This window comes from Leptonychotes weddellii, chromosome 14 (genome assembly GCF_054177405.1).
Source record: "Leptonychotes weddellii isolate Sample4059 chromosome 14, ASM5417740v2, whole genome shotgun sequence".
In the NCBI taxonomy this organism is placed as follows: domain Eukaryota; kingdom Metazoa; phylum Chordata; class Mammalia; order Carnivora; family Phocidae; genus Leptonychotes; species Leptonychotes weddellii.
The window spans coordinates 50,742,221-50,761,847 of NC_138382.1; the positions used below are offsets into that span (position 1 = coordinate 50,742,221).

A 19,627-nucleotide genomic window follows, 5' to 3' on the forward strand; every position below is an offset into this window, starting at 1 on the left:
TAAAAAATGGGATTTGTTCAAGCAGCTAAGAAAAATGGTGCTGCAGCAGGAGAGGGGAGTCAGCCAGGATAACTCAGGACAAGATGCATTTCAAAGTTCTGCGCGTTAGGGGCCACTTCTGTAAGAGGCAGGCCAAGCTTTGCTTGCAAGAGAACTAGAAAGCCAAGAAGTCTGCTACTATGCTGGGGTTTCATCTTAGAGAAACTGCTTGAAGTCTGTTCAGTTCCTTATCTTATAAAATGAGAGCAATATTTTAGGAGAGGGATTGCCAATTATTGCAAAGTACAATCTAAATATAAGAATCAAAGGCAATTAAGAGCTGGAAAGAACCACAGTTTTTATTTTACTACTTTATTTTGCAGGTAGGAAAATGGAACAAAAATAGCATGTGACTGCAGGTCAGTTATTCCAGAGTTTAGAACTTTTTCCACTGTATCATGTTAAAATGTTATTTAAAAAAAAAAAACTCTTGGATGCTTTGAAAAGCAACTAAGCCAATCACATTTTAAAAGTTCACACTGCAGTACCTGAAGAAACCAAATGCTTAGTGTTAACTGGAAATTAACAAGCTAATAACTTCTCCGTTTCCAGTTTAATGAATAAAAAGCAACACTAATTTTTTTATTCTGACCAGTGATCCATCAAGCCCAGCTCTGAGAGCACGCTACCTAAGGAAGAGTACGTTACATAATCTCACCTATAAAAATCACTGTACACCAAGTGATCACACATTTTCTTTAATCCTCTTTAGATTTGTAAGTAGTATCAAAATACTTGAATCTTTGTATTTCAGCCTTTATTGTATCTTAGGGATAAGTAGATGTAGCGCTATGTATCAGGCACTGTTCTAAGCACTTTATAAACACATTTAATCCTCACAACCCTTTGAGATTAAGTACAACTACCATCCCACTTTTTTTTTAAGGTTTTTTTTTTTTTTTAAGGTTTTATTTATTTGACAGAAAGATAGCGAGAGCAGGAACATAAGCAGGGGGAGAAGGAGAGGGAGAAGCAGGCTTCCCGCGGAGCAGGGAGCCCGATGTGGGGCTCCTGAGCCGAATGCAGACGCTTCACGACTGAGCCACCCAGGCACCCCTACCATCCCACTTTTACCAGATGAGAAAACCCAAAGAAGTTACATACGTTGTGCCTAAGATAAAACCGCTAGTTGATGCCAACAGCGTGGTCTAGCTCAGGTTCCTGTTAACCACAAAGGCTGTGCTGCCTTTTCCCACCTCCAGTATGAGAAGTACTGGGTCTCAGACCACTATATTCAGGCTTCAATGCATGCACCTCTAGACAGTTTCCAAACTAGGGGGGAAAATCGTGTCCATCCAAACAATCTTTATTCCTATATTCGTCACATTCTGAAGGCAGCAATTTTTTCTAGACATACCTGGAATATCCTACCCTTTATTTTACCTTAGGGTATTTTCTAAATAAAAAATGAAATTATGTGCTGACTGGCACAGATGCCTCATGGTTTCAGTCAATGACAAGAAGAGGTCTCCTGTTTGAGTTCCAATACCTCCCTTCCAAATTTGTTCTGATATAAAGTACCCTAGCCACTTTTCCTTTACTACTCCACTGAGAAAATGCTCTCAAAATCTGACTGCATCCCGGTCAATGCTAAGGTAACCTCTAACTTGAGCATTACGTGAACTCAGGAAGAGAGAGAAGAAAACTTACTTAACGCTAGAATACTGACAACAAAATCTAGTTTACTAGCCATAATTGAATATAAGGTTTTTACTGACTTTATGGCTTTTTCTTCCCAACCTTCAGCTAGTTTATCAAGAATAATGACAAAGCCATATCTTTTAGTATTTACTAGACACTCCTGGAAAAACTTGTGCTAGAAAATAAGGAAGTACTAAAATACTGGTATGTTTTATCATTTTCTTGCCTTCTTTTCCTTCCTGAACAATCTAGTCCTAAAGCCAGTAAGTGGAGCAAGTAAAGCAGGCATCTGTGGTAGGGTAGAGGGAGCCCCAGAAAAGTAAGGAGGATCTCCCTGTGGTGCAGGCTGCTAGCAACAGTGATGGGAAATTACATACAGAGGCATCAAATAACTACATTAAGGATAATGCGAATCAGATTTCTCACTGTCAGAGAAGGGAGTTACAAACAAGGAAAGAAAACAAGAATGAACCCTAAAATCCTGGATTAGAATTGGGTATGAGTGTGAACTCAAGGTATTAATTTATAACATATGGGGCAGACATAAAAATACAGATATATACATGTTATTGTGCTAAAAAGCAGAAGTCCTCAACAATGAAGACATGGCAAAAGGACAGAGGAGCTAGCTTAAAGAAGATTCCTCTTAGCCCAAATCTCAGACAATTTGAACACCAAAATAAGGACAGAAATGAACAAAAGCCATGGAGAACAGGAATTCATGAATCCGTACCAATAATAAATGGCAGAAAGGATGCTGCAGAATGCAGACTTCTAACTGGCTAAACATGGAGAGAGCACTGAAAAAAACCATTTTTTCAAAAAGTATACTAAAGACTGGTTCAGGCAAGAACCATCTGTGACTGAGTGCTAAATCTCAGGGGAAGTGTTTAGGAGAAACAGGATATTTGGTTGGCTGTAACTTTTTTTTTTTTTTGCCTATGAAATAAAAAGTTTTAACATCATCACTGAAGGCAGACAGACGTAGATCTCCAGATATGATGCCCTAAGAAATAGGTCATTTATGTACCATCTCCAGCCTGAAATGCGTAACATGAATCTAACCATTGGGAAGCCTCTGAAAAGCCCCAAATGAAAAACATTTCTAAAAAAAAGCAAGATGGGGAAGGGAACAGACTTCTTCAAAAATGTCAATGTCAAAAGAGAGAGAAGCTCTGGAAATATTCCAGAATAAAGAAATTTAGAAGAACTTGGTACTTCGAGCTAATGCCTGATCCTAGACTGGATCCCGAGCTATAATGAAAAACCACACAGGACATTACTGGGCAAACTAACAGAACTAGACTCTGGGTGACAGAGGAGATAAAAATCTCACGACTACACTCTGGTCCTGCACAAGGAGACTGCTGTTCGCGGGAAGCATGTGCTGCAGCGCTGGGGACAGTGACGTGTGCAACCTCCTCTCCAACGGCTCGAGCAAGTGTCGCGTGCAGAATACAAATGGCTAACAGATCACTCTGGAGAAAGGATACAACCCCTGTCTCCTTTATACTAATCTTTGCAATCTTCTGGAACTTTCTGAACTGATTTCCAAATTAAAACTTTCAAAGTCAGGAGTTTGCTTGAAGGGGCCAAATTAGAGACCATTTGAGCCTCAAAATGAGTAAGAGGAATGGACTATAACACTGATTTGAGAAGAATCCATGAATCCAACTAATACTAAAAAAAATTCTTCTTCCCAAAGGAAGCCAAATAATTATAGAAATAACAGAAATAGAAAATCACCACTTATATCCAGCCTAGTAACAACAGATTGGGGCAAGAATCATGCCATGTGCTAAAACCCAGGAGTGAGACTTAAGGAAGGAGATGCTCACACAGTACCCGAGTCCAGCCCACAGATTTCCTCCTAATTACAAAGGGGAAAGCGCACCTGAACAATGGGCAAATCTCGCAGACACTGCCCCAAGCACGCTAGCAAACGGAGGATCCCTTTCTTAGCTGACAGCATGTGTCTCCTAACGTGACACACGCGGACACATCACCAGGGAAGGACTCCTACCAAAATGCCCACTATCTAATTGTGCGAAAATAAGCTGCTAATAAACCTAAATGAGGACATTCTGCAAAACAGGTGGCAGTCTCCAAAAATGTCAATAGTCCCAAAAACAAAACAAAACCAGCTGAGGACCTAAAAGAGTACAGATATGCATCAACCTTGATTGGCCCTTGGATCCAACAACTTTTTTGTTGTGAAGGACATCAGAACGACTGAATGTCTAAGACATACTAGACAACATTATATTATTAACTTTACTGAGTATGACACTGTTTTTCCAGTTACACAGAATGTCACTGTTTACAGGAGATAACATCCTGAAATATTAAGAATCACAATGTCCTCAAGCAGCTCTTAAATGGGTCAACAAAGCGTGTGTGTGTGTGTGTGTGTGTGTGTATGTGTGTGTGTGTGTGAACAAATGTGGCAAAATGTCAACATCTGGTGAAATAAAAATTTTTTAAATAAAGATTAATACATCTTTTACATTACTTCATTTAAGCAACTTAAAACTTTGGAAAGTAGAGGTCACCACCTACTGCTGAGTGAGAAGAGGAAGGCAGACAGGGCAGAGCCTTGAAGGGCGGCAGCACCTCACCGCTAGCCCTGGGGACAGGAGGAGGGGTCGCGCCCAGCAGCGCCGAAAGCCTAGCTGAGCTGGAGAACAAAGCAGCAGGTTACCGGCTTATAGCCTCCTAGTCCTACGGACCTAGAATTTCACAGCACAGAAAGCTGTGGACTGCCTCTCTGGAAATTTATAAAAATGTTCACGGTAACCAGTCTTGCTATGGATATCTTCAGATAGATACTCTTTTTACCCAAAGAAGTCTTCCCTTAAATCCTTGTTTCAATGAAAAATTTAGTTTATGCCACTCTGAAACTTGTATTTTATTTGCCTGATATCCTGCTTTTGTAAAAGAGACAGCTTGTATTCAAAGAAGCCCAATGCTGTTTAGGAGGTAAACTCAGGAGAACTAGCTGAGGGAGACAAAATATTTCTAAATACTTGATGGGAAGGACAGGAAGTTGCATAGGGGGCTCCTTGTTAACTAGAGGAAAAGTCACAAGGAAATATCAACATGAAGCTTTGATCTTATCTTGTCCTCCAAACACCGAAGCAGAGGAACATGGAATTGTGTCCTTCAAACTCTTGAGAGAAGCCCGAAAACAGTCATAAATAGAACCACAGGCCAGAATGTAAAATGTCCGCACACTCAGTAGGAGCCCCAACGTGGGCTTTTCTTACCCACCTCTTTTGAGGGGAAGAGTACATAGTAACATACAATGAAGAATAATTCTCCATTTTTTAGAAGGCTTACCTCTGTCAGTACTAAGTAAGAGAACACAGAGTATAACTTGAAAGAAAAGCCTCATCTCCACCTTATTTGTGGAGAGGCATGCAAGCCCAAAACGTTCTGTGTATTTGCACCAGATGAGAGTTCTCATCCAGTATCAGAGGTGACACGTAGTGCATTTGTTGAAATCCAGTTAAACTGAGCAGCAGTGATGCCCTCGTTTCTACTGCTGCGTGCTTGCATCTAAGAGATCTAGAACAATTTGAATTTGCTGATAATTCTTGTCTTTTACTTTGCCTGTATTTATAAATACCTTATACTATTTATACTTAAATTTCTTTGTAGTAAAACCAGTTCTTTCTCAAACTGCTAAGCAGATCACATTCTCAAAGCAGGTAAATGTAATCTCTTACCTTTCCATAAAGAAGTAAGCTTTGTGTCAGCTTCTCTGTGGATCAAAATCAGAAGACCAAGAGGAACCAGGTTCCAATTTCTCTTCAACTAAACTTTTAGACTTGCTTTTATTCCTCTCTGTTCTGAGCAAACTGCACGGTAAGCTCCTTGTTTCTAATCTCTATAGTGTCTACTCCACTCTCAGCCCTTTGTGGCCTAGTCAGGAGAACTGGAACATGTTCACCGACCTCTAAAGTAAACCAACGAGAAGGAGCCATAATTAAACAGGGTACCACACCGACCTCTGCACAGGAAAACACCAGAAGACAATGGAGTAATGCTTTCATAACTAAGAGTGTGCTCAGGTTTTCATATGCAAGGGAAACTGGAAAACACTCAGATTTGGAGAGACTAGGAAAACATACCACTCGGAAAAATTTCCTCAAAAAGACATGCTTCATCCCAACAAGAATGGAACTGAATTAAAGAAACCAATCTTAAGGGCCCATGAAAAAATTCAGGGCAAATTCAAACTCTTCAACGAAGAAGGAAATCCATAGTTTATCTGGTGATTAACAGCAGCAATTTAATACAGTGAAAAAAAAGCCAATTATATTTGAGTTTATGTTTCTTTAAAACAATACCCATAAAAATTATATAAATCTTAGAAGAACTGTTCTATGCATACTAATATTTGATCAAATTTTTATAATTTGATTTTTATAGAAAAAAAGTATAAAAGAGATGCTATAATCTTTTACTGTTAGTCAAATCATAGGAACTTAGCCACATTTAGATGACATCTTGACCAAACTACAGAGATAGTATCTAAATAAAAATTACAGACAGCCCCCCCTTTTTAAAGTATTTTATCACTTGCAGGTCTAAGTTTCTAATTCCTTTATCCATATACTATAGTCTACACCAAAATACCATCAGAAAAGTGGCTTCGAGGGGCAGCAGAGAGGGAAGAGTGGAGGCGATTCAGGTAGCTGAAGTTACCAACAAGCCCAGGCTGGTCTGTAATGAGTCTGTAACTCTGCCTTCCTCTCTCAGGCCCAGTAAGAAGCTTCTGTTACTTTCCCCCTCCAGGCTCTCCTCGATGCTGGAAGAAGGAAGGGCTGGGGTAAAATGTGAGGTGGAACACAATCTAATAAAAGATTAAAGGAAAGGACCAAATTGAAAGAAGTCTTTCCAAAGCCTCTCAGTTGGTCCTTGCTGGTGTTTTCAGCGACCTGGTACAGCAGCGGCTCATGTGGGGAAGATTCTTCAGTGAAATGCTTCTACACGGCAGTTTGCCACAGGAAATCTAACCAAGCCAGAGAAGTGTGCTTACCCCCCGATCCAGGAGCTGATCTCTTAAGTCACTATAATTTATATAAAGACATATATAAGGATGTTTATCATGAGGGTTTTTTTTTTATCATGAGGTTTTGATAAACTTCGTAAGTGTCCAACAGTGCTTCTATTTTTATAAGAAATATTTGTAAGAGTCTGTGTGTAGAAAAGAACTAGAAAAACAGACATTAAAATGTCACTATTGATGGTCTCTGGGCGGGAGACTACTACAAGTTCTTTGCAGTTTCCCAACTTTTCTGCACTTCACACAAATCAATCTTGTACTGAGAAGAGGGAAAAAAGATCCTCCCAAGAAGAAACAAGGCAGGCTTACACTCAATTTTTGTTCCTGCTGTATTATTTAACACATCTGAGCTATCTTCCAAAACCTCTTCTAAATGCTAAACACAAAAGCAAATTTATTTATTATGGCTAAGACACTCATTTTAAATGGATGTATACAAACCCCGTGAACACATAAAACACATGCTATCCGGATGTGCCACACACCACACCAGGACTCTACACCTGCTGACGGAAGCACATCTATGCCCGCCGTGCAGGACTCTCCAGGGAGTCAGTGGTCCCACCGAGTCAGAGTGCTCCCACTGCTCCGACAGCAGCCCACGCTCACCATCACGGTACCGACCACACTCCAACAGGAGCCGGACCAGCTCTGACTCCAGCAGGACACTAGCACAGTGCCTGGTGACGCTGCTGGATGCGCTGATGGACTTACGCACAGATGGACACACAGACACACACGGACAAAGGAATGGATAGACAGATGTATGGACAGAGGAATGAATGTACCGATGCAGACTTTCGGTTAGGAAAGCCTGCTTCCGGTCCCACCTCGCTAATGACTACTGATGTAACAAGTCACTCTACCTTTCTAGGTCTTTTATCCACATAGAAGGAAAATGATTCGACTTGCTGACATGAGAAGGCTCCTTCTAGCTACTAAATTAGAGGACTAACACTTAGGCATGATTTTTTCATTTTAAGCAATTAGAGAGGTTTGCTGGTGGATATCCTTTTTATAACCCTGTTAGTCATATTTAAGACTGAACTGATGCCAAATCCTTCACCGAGGATATATCCCTGATCTACCACTGTTCCTATATAAACACATAGTTCACTTTAAGAGGAGGATTTCCACACTTTTTAGAACTGCCGTACTCTGAGGTTTGCACCGAGCGCCTCAAACACCAACCTACAGAGGGCAGACTTTCAGTCTTGTTTCAATCTATGAAAAAACATTCCAATCTACTGGTGACAGATCTTTAAACAAGAACAACTTACCTAAAGTCTTTTTGGAAGTCAATAAAATACAGTCCTTCATGAGATCAATGTAGCCACTTTTTTTTTTTTTTTAAGATTTTATTTTTAAGTACTCTCTACACCCAATGTGGGGCTTGGACTCACAACCCCGAGATCAAGAGTCTTACGCTCTACCCACGGAACCAGCCAGGCACCGCTTCACTTACCTTTTACTTTCTTATCAAACTTCTTCTGTTTCATTTTCTCTCGGTTTTCCTGTCGAGCTTCCTTTGCTTCTTCTAATGCTTCCTGACTACCCCAAACTTCAAGAGACCTCTTCACAATCTACAACACAGAATCCAGATTTAAGTTAAGTATTATAAAGTCATAATGATTAAATCCATGGACACCAAAACATGATCTCACTCAAGGGCAATTTTATAAGTATTTGAAATTTTGAAGAGATTTTAAATAGTGCTAAGAAACAACTCTAATAACACCTCTATTTAAGCCTATGGAACCTCAGCCTAAATGTAGGCTTGATTAGTTAGACTGTAAGTACAAAAGCTGTCCTCTGACTGTAATTGTTTCTCTGCGACATTGTTTTCACACGAATCCACCAAAGTACCAGTAGTCAGTGGGTCTGATAAGTTTTGTCACGCTCGCCAAAATAATCTGCAGACCAATTAGCAACAGTCCGTCTGAATATGAGGTCATCTCCAAAAACCTCTCACCACAGAGAATCAGTCACTACTGCTCTTTTCCTCCTTGGTCTATTACTAACTTCTGATCTTTACAATGTCAATTTTTTTTTTTTTTAACTGTAGTACCTGAATGACCTAAAGTCTTTATTCTAGTTTAAAAACTTTGCATTATAATATCTTTACTCTTTATAATATTTATTTACATTTAGAAGACTAACAAACACACTAAGAATTATGCTCAGGATCTCTCTCACAATATGTTAAGGGAACCAAAATATCAATCAAGGTAGCCAAACTCAAATTTCTTCCTGACATGATCAAGTGATATCCTGGCATTTCCTAAATTCTCAAACATCACCTTTTCCACACTTTAACACCCCTGAAATGCTGCAGCACCAGCCACCTGCTCACCGATGCTTTAACAGCTGAGTCAAAAAGTGGTTCAGAAGAATTGGACTCTGAATGCAAAGAAGTTTAGGAATACCTTAATAAATCTGTTGTAGTTGCATTTCTTATGTATGTATGCACAAGCATGATATATAGCAAAAAAAAAAACCTAATAAATCTAATGGCACTATTTCAGTAAGTATAAAATAAAAGCTTCAAGTGATAAGAAAGCATTGGGTTGGCGTTTTTCATTTTAATGGTACATAAAATAATGGTGAATCTTCTAATTAATGATGTCTTAGGTTTGATAAAATTCAATAAGTGACTGGCTTTACAATGTAGTTTCTTAATTTTATTTGAAGCTACTAGGATTTTCTAGTATTTTCCAGTCAACCTGCCCTAAACCAATGCCTCTCAACATTTTTTTATATAATGGCACAAAAATAGAACGTATGTACTATTCTAGGATAGATACAGGAGGCTCTGACTCAAGGCACCCACACTAAGTGGGTAACTATCTCTGCACACCACTACAACACGAGAAGTTGAGAAGATCCACTCTGAAACACAGCAGAGTTACATGGACACTTGACACTGTTCCAGATGAGCATTTCCCAAGTGGAGTTAGATTTTAGGCATCTGTGAAATTCCTGAAACTTCCTAGGGTTTTCATTTGGAGGGTGGGCGGGTAGGGAAATGGGGCCCAACTCCTAATCCCAACCTAGTTCCCCAATTGTCCTAGTAACATTACCTGACAGTAACATATCTGCCCCGAAGTGCCACACTGAAAAGTAAACCCAGATGTTATTAAATGTCGTTACATACGACTATGACTCATATACAAAACAACAGAAGGAAAAGGATCTTTTTAGCTCTGTAAGCAAAACTAAACTAATTATACCTAGTTTACAGTTAAAACTTCACCCAACCGAGGACTTAAAATGACCAAGTGTAATGTATCAGAGACCTGTAATTTTAAGTAGAGTTTCATATCACCCCATTGTGAATGATGAGGATTCTTCTTCACAATAAATTTAAGAGCTGGTTCTCTTTTTTCTAAATCACAGTCTTTCAGAAGGTATTCTTGTTTGGCTTCTGTTTTAGTTATGAGCTTGTGTTTATCATCAGCATCTCTGAAAATAAATTAAGTCCAGTACTATGTTAGTTATTTTAAATAAGCTATGTTTTCAAATAGTCCAACAACCCAGGGGCATGCTTGCCAAAACATTATTTTGAAACAGTTTTTCCTGGGGTGCTGGGTGGCTCAGTCAGCTAAGCGTCTGCCTTTGGTTCGGGTCATGACCTTGAGGTCCTAGGATCGAGCCCTGCATCAGGCTCCCTGCTCAGTGGGGAGCCTGCTTCTCTGGCTCCCTCTGCCCCTCCCCACCTACTCAGGTTCTCTCTCACTCACTCTACGTGCTCGCTCTCCCTCAAATTAATAAAAAAATCTTTAAAAAAATAAAATAGCTTTTCCTTCAATTCTCACGGTCAAGTTAGCAGCATAAAAATTCTAAACAGAAAAATACTTTATCTTTTACTTATTTGGAGAAGCTATATTATATTAGCAGCAGATCCAGGTCATTTAATAAGAATTTCTTTCTACTTACTTGAAGTCCCTCTTTGCCACAATGGATTTGAAATGACTAAGAGTACAGCAAATATAAATGAGAAGACTCAATGGGTAAGAAAATATCTCATGGATGGACTATAAGGAATATAAGTATACAAGGTCCAACTACGCCAACACACTTGAGTTTCCAATTGGCTCTGAGCTTATTCAAAGTCAAGGTAAAACTGGAGGTATAGTCAGTCACATAGTTCTCATTTATTTTGTTCTCCATCTACATGCCAGGTATGACTCAAAGTACTAGAAAAACAGCAAAGAAAACAAAGCCTTGTTTTCATGAAGCTCCCATTCTGGTTAGGAGAAGACAATAAGCAAACATAATGACAGATAAAAGTGCTATAAAGAAACACAAAGCATGGTAAAGAACAGAAAGTTTGATAGACTGGGTAATCAAAGAAGGCCACTGATGAGGGGGCATTTGAGCAGGGCCCTTAAAAAGTCAGAGAACATTCTGAACAGCTGGAGAAAGAACATCCTAAGCAGAGAGAACAGCAAGTGCAAAGGCTCTAGGGCAGGAGTGCGCTTCACAACTGGACTCACGGCAAGTGAGCCAGTGGGGACCAGAAGGCTTAAGGAAGGGAAGACGGTGAGGAGGGGCGGGAGATCAAGTCTGAGACATGCGGGAGCCCTCTAAGCAGTGTGGAGACAGTTCTAGTCTACGTGGATTAAAAACCGTTGAAGAGTTCTGACTAAAATGTCTCCGTAGAAGAAGCCAATGGTGCAAAGTTGGGGGCACGGGCCAGTTAGAAGACCACCAGTGCTGGGCTCCAGACAGGTGCTGATGGTGGCCTCGGCTGAGGTAGTGGTGGAGGGGCGAGGGGGCGAAGCAAGGATCTGGAAGGAACACAGATCCAACTGGATTTGGAATTAAACACGGGATAAGGAGAGAAACAGCCAATGAAGTTGGCCTTTACTGAAATGAGGTATAGGTCAGGGAGGGGAGGAGAAACTTAAGATTGGGAATAACTTCATGAAAGCTAAATAACTTAGAAGTTTAAGCTAAAAGAGGGGACAGGTACTCTACTAAAATTAAAATCGAAGATATTGAAAGGAAACAGAATGGAGGGCTGTGTTCCTAATTACTTTAAAAGTATCTTTTTTCCAGACTACTACACAACTTTCTTTAAACTGATACATTAGTTGCTTCCATCTTCTCAGGGAAATAGGATTATATGTGATAATTTAGTTCCCAAAAGCTATCCATCCTTACTTTAAGGAGTGATAATGCTGTGGCTCTTAACCACTGTGTGTCAATGGGAACAGAGTTTATAATTTGTAATTCCAATGGCAGCCACACATTTTTTTTTAAAGATTTTTATTTATTTGACAGAGAGAGCACAAGCAGGGGGCGCAGCAGAGGGAGAAGGAGAAGCAGGCTTCCCGCAGAGCAGGGAGCCCGATGTGGGGCTCGATTCCAGGACCCTGGGATCATGACCTGAGACGAAGGCAGACGCTTAACGACTGAGCCACACAGGTGCCCCGGGAGCCAAACATTTCCAGTCACAGATCTGATCGTGAGACAAGCAATATCTCCCATTCCCTCTTCTCAGGATTCTACCCAGCAACAAGTCAGTGGGAATGTCTCCCTCCCCTGCAGCAGGGACTCAAAGAAGCCAGGTCCTCCAGGCAGGTGAGCAGTTGATCTAGGGCAGCAGGTCCAAGAAGAAGGACCAGGGACAGAGAAGAGGGCTCAGTAAGAATCCCAGATGGGGTCTTAAGGCATGAAAGACACCAACACAGGACGTGTTGGGGTAAACAGTAGGGAAGGAACGAGGAGGAGTGAGAAGCATCATCCTGGGGTGACAGAAAGAGGCCAGAGGCCAGGAGAGGAAGAAAAAGGACGAGAGAAGAATGTGACTTTTCCTCCTCTCTTCTCTCCCCTTCAGTCCCCTCCTCTCACTGAAGGCCCCAGTCTTCTGACCAAGGTGTCCACATACCCCGGGGTAAGACACAGGGGACCCTCAGGTACCAGGGGGAAGAGAGGGGTTAGGAACTTGCTAATGAGAGAGGGTAAAGACCCACCAGGCCCAGAGAAAGGAGGACAGATCTACAGCTGAACCAGGGCTGTCCTCATCACTGTGATAAGCACAGGCTTCCTATATTTCTTTGACAAAATGGAAACCACAGAAATTTTAGGAAACAGCTAGAACAAAAATTGTAATTACTAATATTAAATCCACATGGATCTAATTATGGTTTTGCACTAAATCTACATGCAAACAGTAAACTTTAGCAATTGAGAACATCGTCTGAAATAAGTACCTGCAGTTATCACAAGTTGCCAGATCAAAGTGGCTCATAAGGTAAGAATCCATAAATTCTTTACCACACTCTTCACATACTGCATAATCAAATTCCATAACAGGTCCTAAAGAAAGGAAGGTTAATTCTTTAAGTTTACTTTTTTGTGACTTAGAACAATGTATTTTCCCCTATCTTAAGGTTATCAGCATGTACTTTATAATGGACACAAAAACATTTACATCAAAGACAAAACCATGATTAAGTAATCTTCTATTTATCTTAAAAAAAAATTTTAAGGAAAAAACTATCAATTCATCAAGTACGTTTGAACCCAAAACCACGTGTAAGGTGCTTGTATGAGCTCTGTACTGCTGCTGTAACAAATTACCACAAATCTTCAGGCTAAAATAACACAAACTTATTATCTTACAGATCTGCAGTTTGTAAGTCTGACATGGGTCTCAGTGGGCTACAGTCAAGGTGCAGGCAGGGCTGCATTCCTTTCTGGAAGTTTTAGGACACAATCTATTACCTGCCATTTTCAGTCCTGCCTTGATTCAGGCAGGACTCACTTCCTCCAACATCCAAACCGGCAGTAGCAGCTTCTCCCATCACTCTGGCTTCTTCCATAATCACATCTCCCTGTGCCTCTCTCCTGCCTTTTGCTTTTAAGTACCTAGTTACACTGGGCCCACCTGGATAATACAGAATAATCTCCCACACATCTCAAGGTCTTTAACCTTAATCATATCTGCAAAGTCCCTTTTGTTATGTACGGTCATATATCATGGGTTCCATGGTGACTGGAATCTGGACCTCTTTGGGGACCGCTATTCGGCCTACCACCATACTGTTGAGAGTACAAAGGAGGTGAGTCCCAGAGTAGAAGGGAGCAGAGGGGGCTGCTTACAGACAGGGAAGATAGATACTAACACATAACACGGAAAGAGTAGTAAAGTGCAAGCCAACAGCAGAAGAGACAACACAGAATTCACTTTCAAATGGGAAACTTTCTCCCCCTCCACTCCACCCTCCCCACCACCACCACCAACAGAGTAAATACCTCAACAATGAGACTGTAAACTTGAGGGTGAAGATTATATTTAGCTATATATCCTCAACTCCCAGCACAGAAACTACTCTAGGTAGAGTAAAACTCAATTTTTTTGAGGACTTCAAATACCTGGCTAAGGATCTTTATCCTATAGAATTTCTCAGCAAATCTGAAAGTTTGGTTCTCTCAGCAAATCTGAAAAGTTTTACTAGTACGTCTTTAGGATGATTGCTACTGCCAAGCCCCAGCTCCGAGAACTGCCACGACCCCCAGTGGAAAGAAGAAGGGAGTCATCATTTGTCCAGCTGGTTTGACACATTCCTATCACTGCCTTCCCTTACCTACTTCCAACGCAACAAGGTCAGTTCATATTCTACCACCCCTTAATTCCACTATCTCCAAACTCTAACAAAAATATCACTCTTCCTTATAAAATATTAGCGGGACACAGCTACAGACAAAAGGAAAAGTTAAAAATAGAGTCAAAGATCTTCAAAAACTTGATTACTAGAATGGAGAAAAACAGAGGTCTGACATACCAATTAGGAGACTACTGAACAGCATTATTAATCGAAAGCCATAAAATGTGCAGAACATTTTCCTAATTTTAGAAAGTCTTTATGATGGAAAATTTTAAATGTACATGATGATTTTTCTACTCCTTCACTCCCTTTCTATTTACCACGTGAAAATTGGCAGTCTAGTGTAAGCAAGAGCCTTCCCTCCCCGCCATTCATTCACTCATGTACCTAATTATTATGATACAGACTCACAGAGTCCTCTTTTTTCCAATGGCATTATCACTCAGTAGTGTCCTTATTGACTTTGGTGCTCAAATGGTCTCAGATTTGGCTAGCAGGAGCCCCTTCAAGCTGTGTAACACACTTTTATCACTTTTGAACACTTACATATTTCTGGCATTACAGAATGTTCCAAACTCACCTGGTGGCCATCCTGCCCCAACCCTAGAATCAGCTATTTCTCTGAAGGGCCCTGGCTCCTTTCGGTGGGGGAACAGTATCAGAGTCCAAGATCTGGACAGCAGGTATGCTCACTGCTACTGGGTTATCTTCACTTCAAGGCCCTTTCTGTGGACAGAGCTAAGAAATACATGCACGTGTGTGTACACATATGTGTGAATACATGCACGTGTGTGTACATATATGTACGCACACACACAAGCACTCATATGTGTACACATATCTTTTTGAGGTATAAATGACATTGTATTAGTTTCAGATGTCTAACATAGTGACTCAATATTTACATATATTGTGAAATTATCAAATAAGTCTAGTTAACATCTGTCACCATAGTTTACAAAATCTTTCTTATGAGAACTTTTAAGATCTACTCTCCTAGCAGCTTTCAAATATGCAGCACAATATTAACTAGTTGCCATGCTGTACAATACATCCTCATGACTTACTTTATAACTAGAAGTCCGTATCTTTTAATCACCTTCACCCCCCCCTTTCCCGTATCACCTTCCTAGTGATTCTGATGAACCTCTATTCTAGATTATAAAAGCATTTGATAGGCTTTGCTTTATAGGCAAATGACCCAAATAATTTAATGGCCCAAATAATTTTGATTTTTCTCAGCTATGCTGAAGCTCTTTAAAAATTAACAAAGGGGCGCCTGAGTGGCCCAGTTGGTTAAGCATCTGCCTTCTGCTCAGGTCATGATCCAGGGTCCTGGGATCAAGCCCCACATCGGGCTCCCTGCTCAGCGAGGAGTCTGCTTCTCCCTCTCCCTCTCTTCCCTGCTCATTGCTCTTTCTCTCTGCCTCAAATGAATTAAAAAAAAAAAAATTAACAAAGAAAACATGATGGATAGAGGGGTGCATGAGTGGCTCAGCTGGTTAAGTGTCTGACTCTTGATTTCTGCTCACGTCATGATCTCATGGGTCGTTAGGCTGAGCCCGACAGGCTTTGCGCTCAGGGGGAGAAATCTGCTGGAGAGTCTCTCTCCCTCTCCCAGACTAAGTCAGCCCAGAGAATGAGGACCTTTTCTAATCTGTCTCCCAAAGGGGACACTGTTGAAGGAGGTGATCGAGAGGACGTGATGGCCAGCTGACCTATGAGGCGGATCTGGGCGATCAGAGACTCCTCAGCCCCTACCCTGTTCTTGGAATGCTCATTCTGCCCACCAATCCCACAGTGGGAGCTGTTCCAAGGACAAACCCTTGAGAGAGTAAAGTCTCATAGAGGCCATCTGACCTGAATATGTGACCGAACCCAGTTAAGCCTCTATATAAACTGTGAAGATTTGGCAGGTGGGTGCAGAGATCTACTCATCTTGCAGCCACCCAAGACGCCTCCTACATTCCCTTGCTAATTAAAGCTGCCACCTACCAATCTGGAGTGGGCCTGACTCCCTCAGTCTCTTGCCCTCTGTGTGCCAGGCCAGTCTGCAAACCAACACACACCTTGTCTAACTTCCACAAATTCACGACCCAAGTCCTATTCGCATGCAGCAGCCATAGCATCAATGCATGAGTAACAGCCAATGCCACAGGTATACCTTCGTTAAGCAGGAAGGCACTACAACAGGTTACGATAAAGATTTGTTATGTGATGGGGTGCCTGGTGGCTCAGTCGTTAAGCGTCTGCCTTTGGGTCAGGTCATGATCCCAGGGTCCTGGGATCGAGTCCTGCATCGGGCTCCCTGCTCAGTGGCGAGCCTGCTTCTCCCTCTGCCTGCCACTCCCCCTGCTTGTGTGCACGCGCTCTCTTTCTCGGACAAATAAAATCTTTAAAAAAAAAAAAAAAAAATTGTTGTGTGATCTGTTAAATGAAAGTATAGGCTTTATAGACCCAGTTGAATCCAAAATCTGCAGACTAAAGTTACAATGTGTCTTCATATCCATAAAATCATAGGGACTCTAAAGGTCTTTAATTCAATGCCTTCCCTCCTCATACAGGGCTTCTCTAATATATCCTGGTCAGGTCTTTCAATCTCTGAACCCCTCCCTGTTTTGCTATTTAGAAGCAGCAATTCCCACGGTTAGGAAGTTTTTCCATTTCACAGAGTCACCATGAGACTCACATAAAATATGCGCCAACATTCTATAAGTGCGAAGTGCTAAATACATGCACGGTACTGGGCTGAAATCTCCCTCACTGTATTGTAATTCTCACCCACTGTTCCAAGTTCTGCCCTCCAAAGCAAATCACAGTAAGTATAATCTCTCTTCCACAGAGAAGCACTTCTTACACTTGCAGGCAGTTAAAAGTGTCCTCTCAGTTAAACCTAACCAGTTTTGACAACTGTTCCTCACATGTCAATTTGAAGACATCCATTTTGACCACTCTGTTTTGGACACTATATACCTGTCAATATCCCCCTTAAATATGGCACCCAAACTGAACAAATATTTTAATCCTTCAAGTCTCAGCTTCTGAAAACAGTGGAATAGAACGGGACTCTTACCTACCTTGATGAACATATAACATTTCTGTTGCCACAGCTAAAACTAAAATAGGTTTTTTAAGCCTCCCCAAGGATAGCACTACAGATATATACACCCCATTTTTCCTCCAAACAAATAAAAGAATGTCTTAAATTTTATTTCTTGGGGTCTAGCCCCTCATTTCAGCCTATCAAAACAATGGAGTATACTATCAGTCAATATATTGGCTATCCCTGCCTATTTTAAAATAACAGACAGCATCAACCCTAAGTACACAAACCACAAGTTAAACTAATCATTGCCAAATCTGTTTAATTTTTAATCTATTAGCAAAACTGTCAAACTGTATCCCTCTTACAAAGCTGACCTGCTCACTGACAAGTATGGCATTAACATCTATTTACAAAAAATTATGCAAGTTACTCAAAATGACCAATCCAGATACCTATTTTCTGAAAATACACTTTACCTGGTTGATGGACAACTTTTCCAATTGTATGTTGTTCTTCCTCTTCCTCTTCCAGAATGAAGCCTCCTCCCGTGTCAATGATCTTTGGGGCTGCTTTTACATTAGCCATACCTATGAAAAGTAAAAGTGGTGAATGATTTAACTAGGGAAGCCCATATGTTCCTCTGTGCATAAACAGATTCTTTAAATTTAATATATATCAAAGACAAGGATGCCCACTGTTAGCACTTCTACCGAACATCATACTGAAGGGCCCAACTAGCCCAAGTTGGTAAGAAAATAAAACAGGCATAAAGGTTGGAAAGGAGTAAAACAGTCTTTATCCACAGATGATGTGATTATGTATGGAGAATATTCACAAGAATCTACAATTAGAATTAAGAAATAACATCTAGGAAAAGAGGTGTAAAACCTCTACAACGCAACCACCACTAAGAGAAATCAAAGACCTAAATATAAATGGAGAAATAGACCACGCACAGATTGGAAGCCTCAATATTATATTCGGTGCCGAGATTTTTATCTTCAGTACTTTTATTTCAGCATACTGTACAATTTTCATTTTCTGTCTGAGCTAGGACACAGGCCATGGAAAAGACTGAGAAGAACTTGCCTAGAATGTGGTGCTAAGGGCTTGGGGAAACAGCAAGGTGCAACAGCAGAGAGAAAGGGGGCTTGGTCTTGGCATGATTGAGCATCGTTCAGTATCTTGTTCAAGTTAAGGTCTTGACTACTCCAGCTGGTCAAAACCAAGCTCCTGAAGCACAGCGAGGTGCATCCCATGTCACAGCACAGTGGATTCTACCTTGCTTTCCATGATCAGAAGTTTAATACCGGTCTATGTGCTTTTTTGCACCCCTGTTCCACAGCCATTTAGTACAGATCTACAAACCTTTATGAAATCATGAATATGAATTAACGCAAATGAACAACTTTTGTCCTGACTCTATAACATCTCAAGTTGAGAAAGGAATAAGAAAACTAGAAAACAGAAAGGATGAGACCAGAACCATTAAAAGTGGCTGTAATTTGTGGATTCAGTGTCCGTATGAAGATCAAGACATGCTGCCAGCCCCAGCTTCCTGTCATTCTTCCTTTCTTCTGGTTGATGAAAAGAGGTAGTAGAGGACACAGCTCCAAACTGTGCTCAACTACTCACACAGTATGGGACACAGCTTTAGGAACATGTGTACTTCACGTTACAGAGGCAGCCCTGAAGACCTGCATGTCAACCAAACTATTTTAAGTACCCTAGGGAAGATTATTACTGGACTACAGTGGAAAGTTAGATGACAGAAATGTTCATACATGAAAGACACGCAGTCAAGGGCTGCCCTAAGAAAGGGGGAAAGATAGAATTCAGACAAAAATAACAGCCTTTCTTCCTAAAAGTGAGACAATGTCTGGCACAGAAGAAGCAGTTGGTGAAAAGGAAAGGCCGTGAACCCAGTATCAGATGAGCTCAATTCTAGCCCGGATTAGCTTGCGCACTTGCTGGTATGAACCGGCGCAGATCCCTTTCCTTTTCTGGTCCTCAATTACCACCGCAGTAAAACACCAGTACCAAACGCTGCCCTAATTATTTAACAAGTTAACAGTGAGAATCAAGTTAGCGAACTTGAAAGACGTGAAACACAACAGGTGCTACTCTTGAGAGCCTCACGAAGGCAGTAGCTCCTGTCTGTTTGCTCTGTGCCCAGCACGTAGCGAGCACTGTGCGGGATCCGGAATATGCACT

The 19,627-nt window shown here is 41.0% G+C and overlaps 1 protein-coding gene across 3 annotated transcripts in view; it reads right to left on the reverse strand.

The window, feature by feature from the left end:
* The window catches only part of XPA (XPA, DNA damage recognition and repair factor), a 32,049-nt gene that overhangs the window by 11,801 nt on the left and 621 nt on the right, over positions 1 to 19,627 (reverse strand). For 2 of the 3 annotated variants that reach the window (XM_031038669.2, XM_006742912.3), the window contains exons 2-5: positions 17,890 to 18,000; positions 12,970 to 13,075; positions 10,048 to 10,213; positions 8,217 to 8,334 (exon numbers count right to left, since the gene is read on the reverse strand). In XM_031038669.2, coding sequence (XP_030894529.1) covers positions 8,217 to 8,334; positions 10,048 to 10,213; positions 12,970 to 13,075; positions 17,890 to 18,000 — 501 coding nt within the window. Of the gene's footprint in view, positions 1 to 5,408; positions 5,639 to 8,216; positions 8,335 to 10,047; positions 10,214 to 12,969; positions 13,076 to 17,889; positions 18,001 to 19,627 lie in introns of all 3 variants that reach the window. The other variant, XR_014140064.1, reaches the window with a different exon arrangement.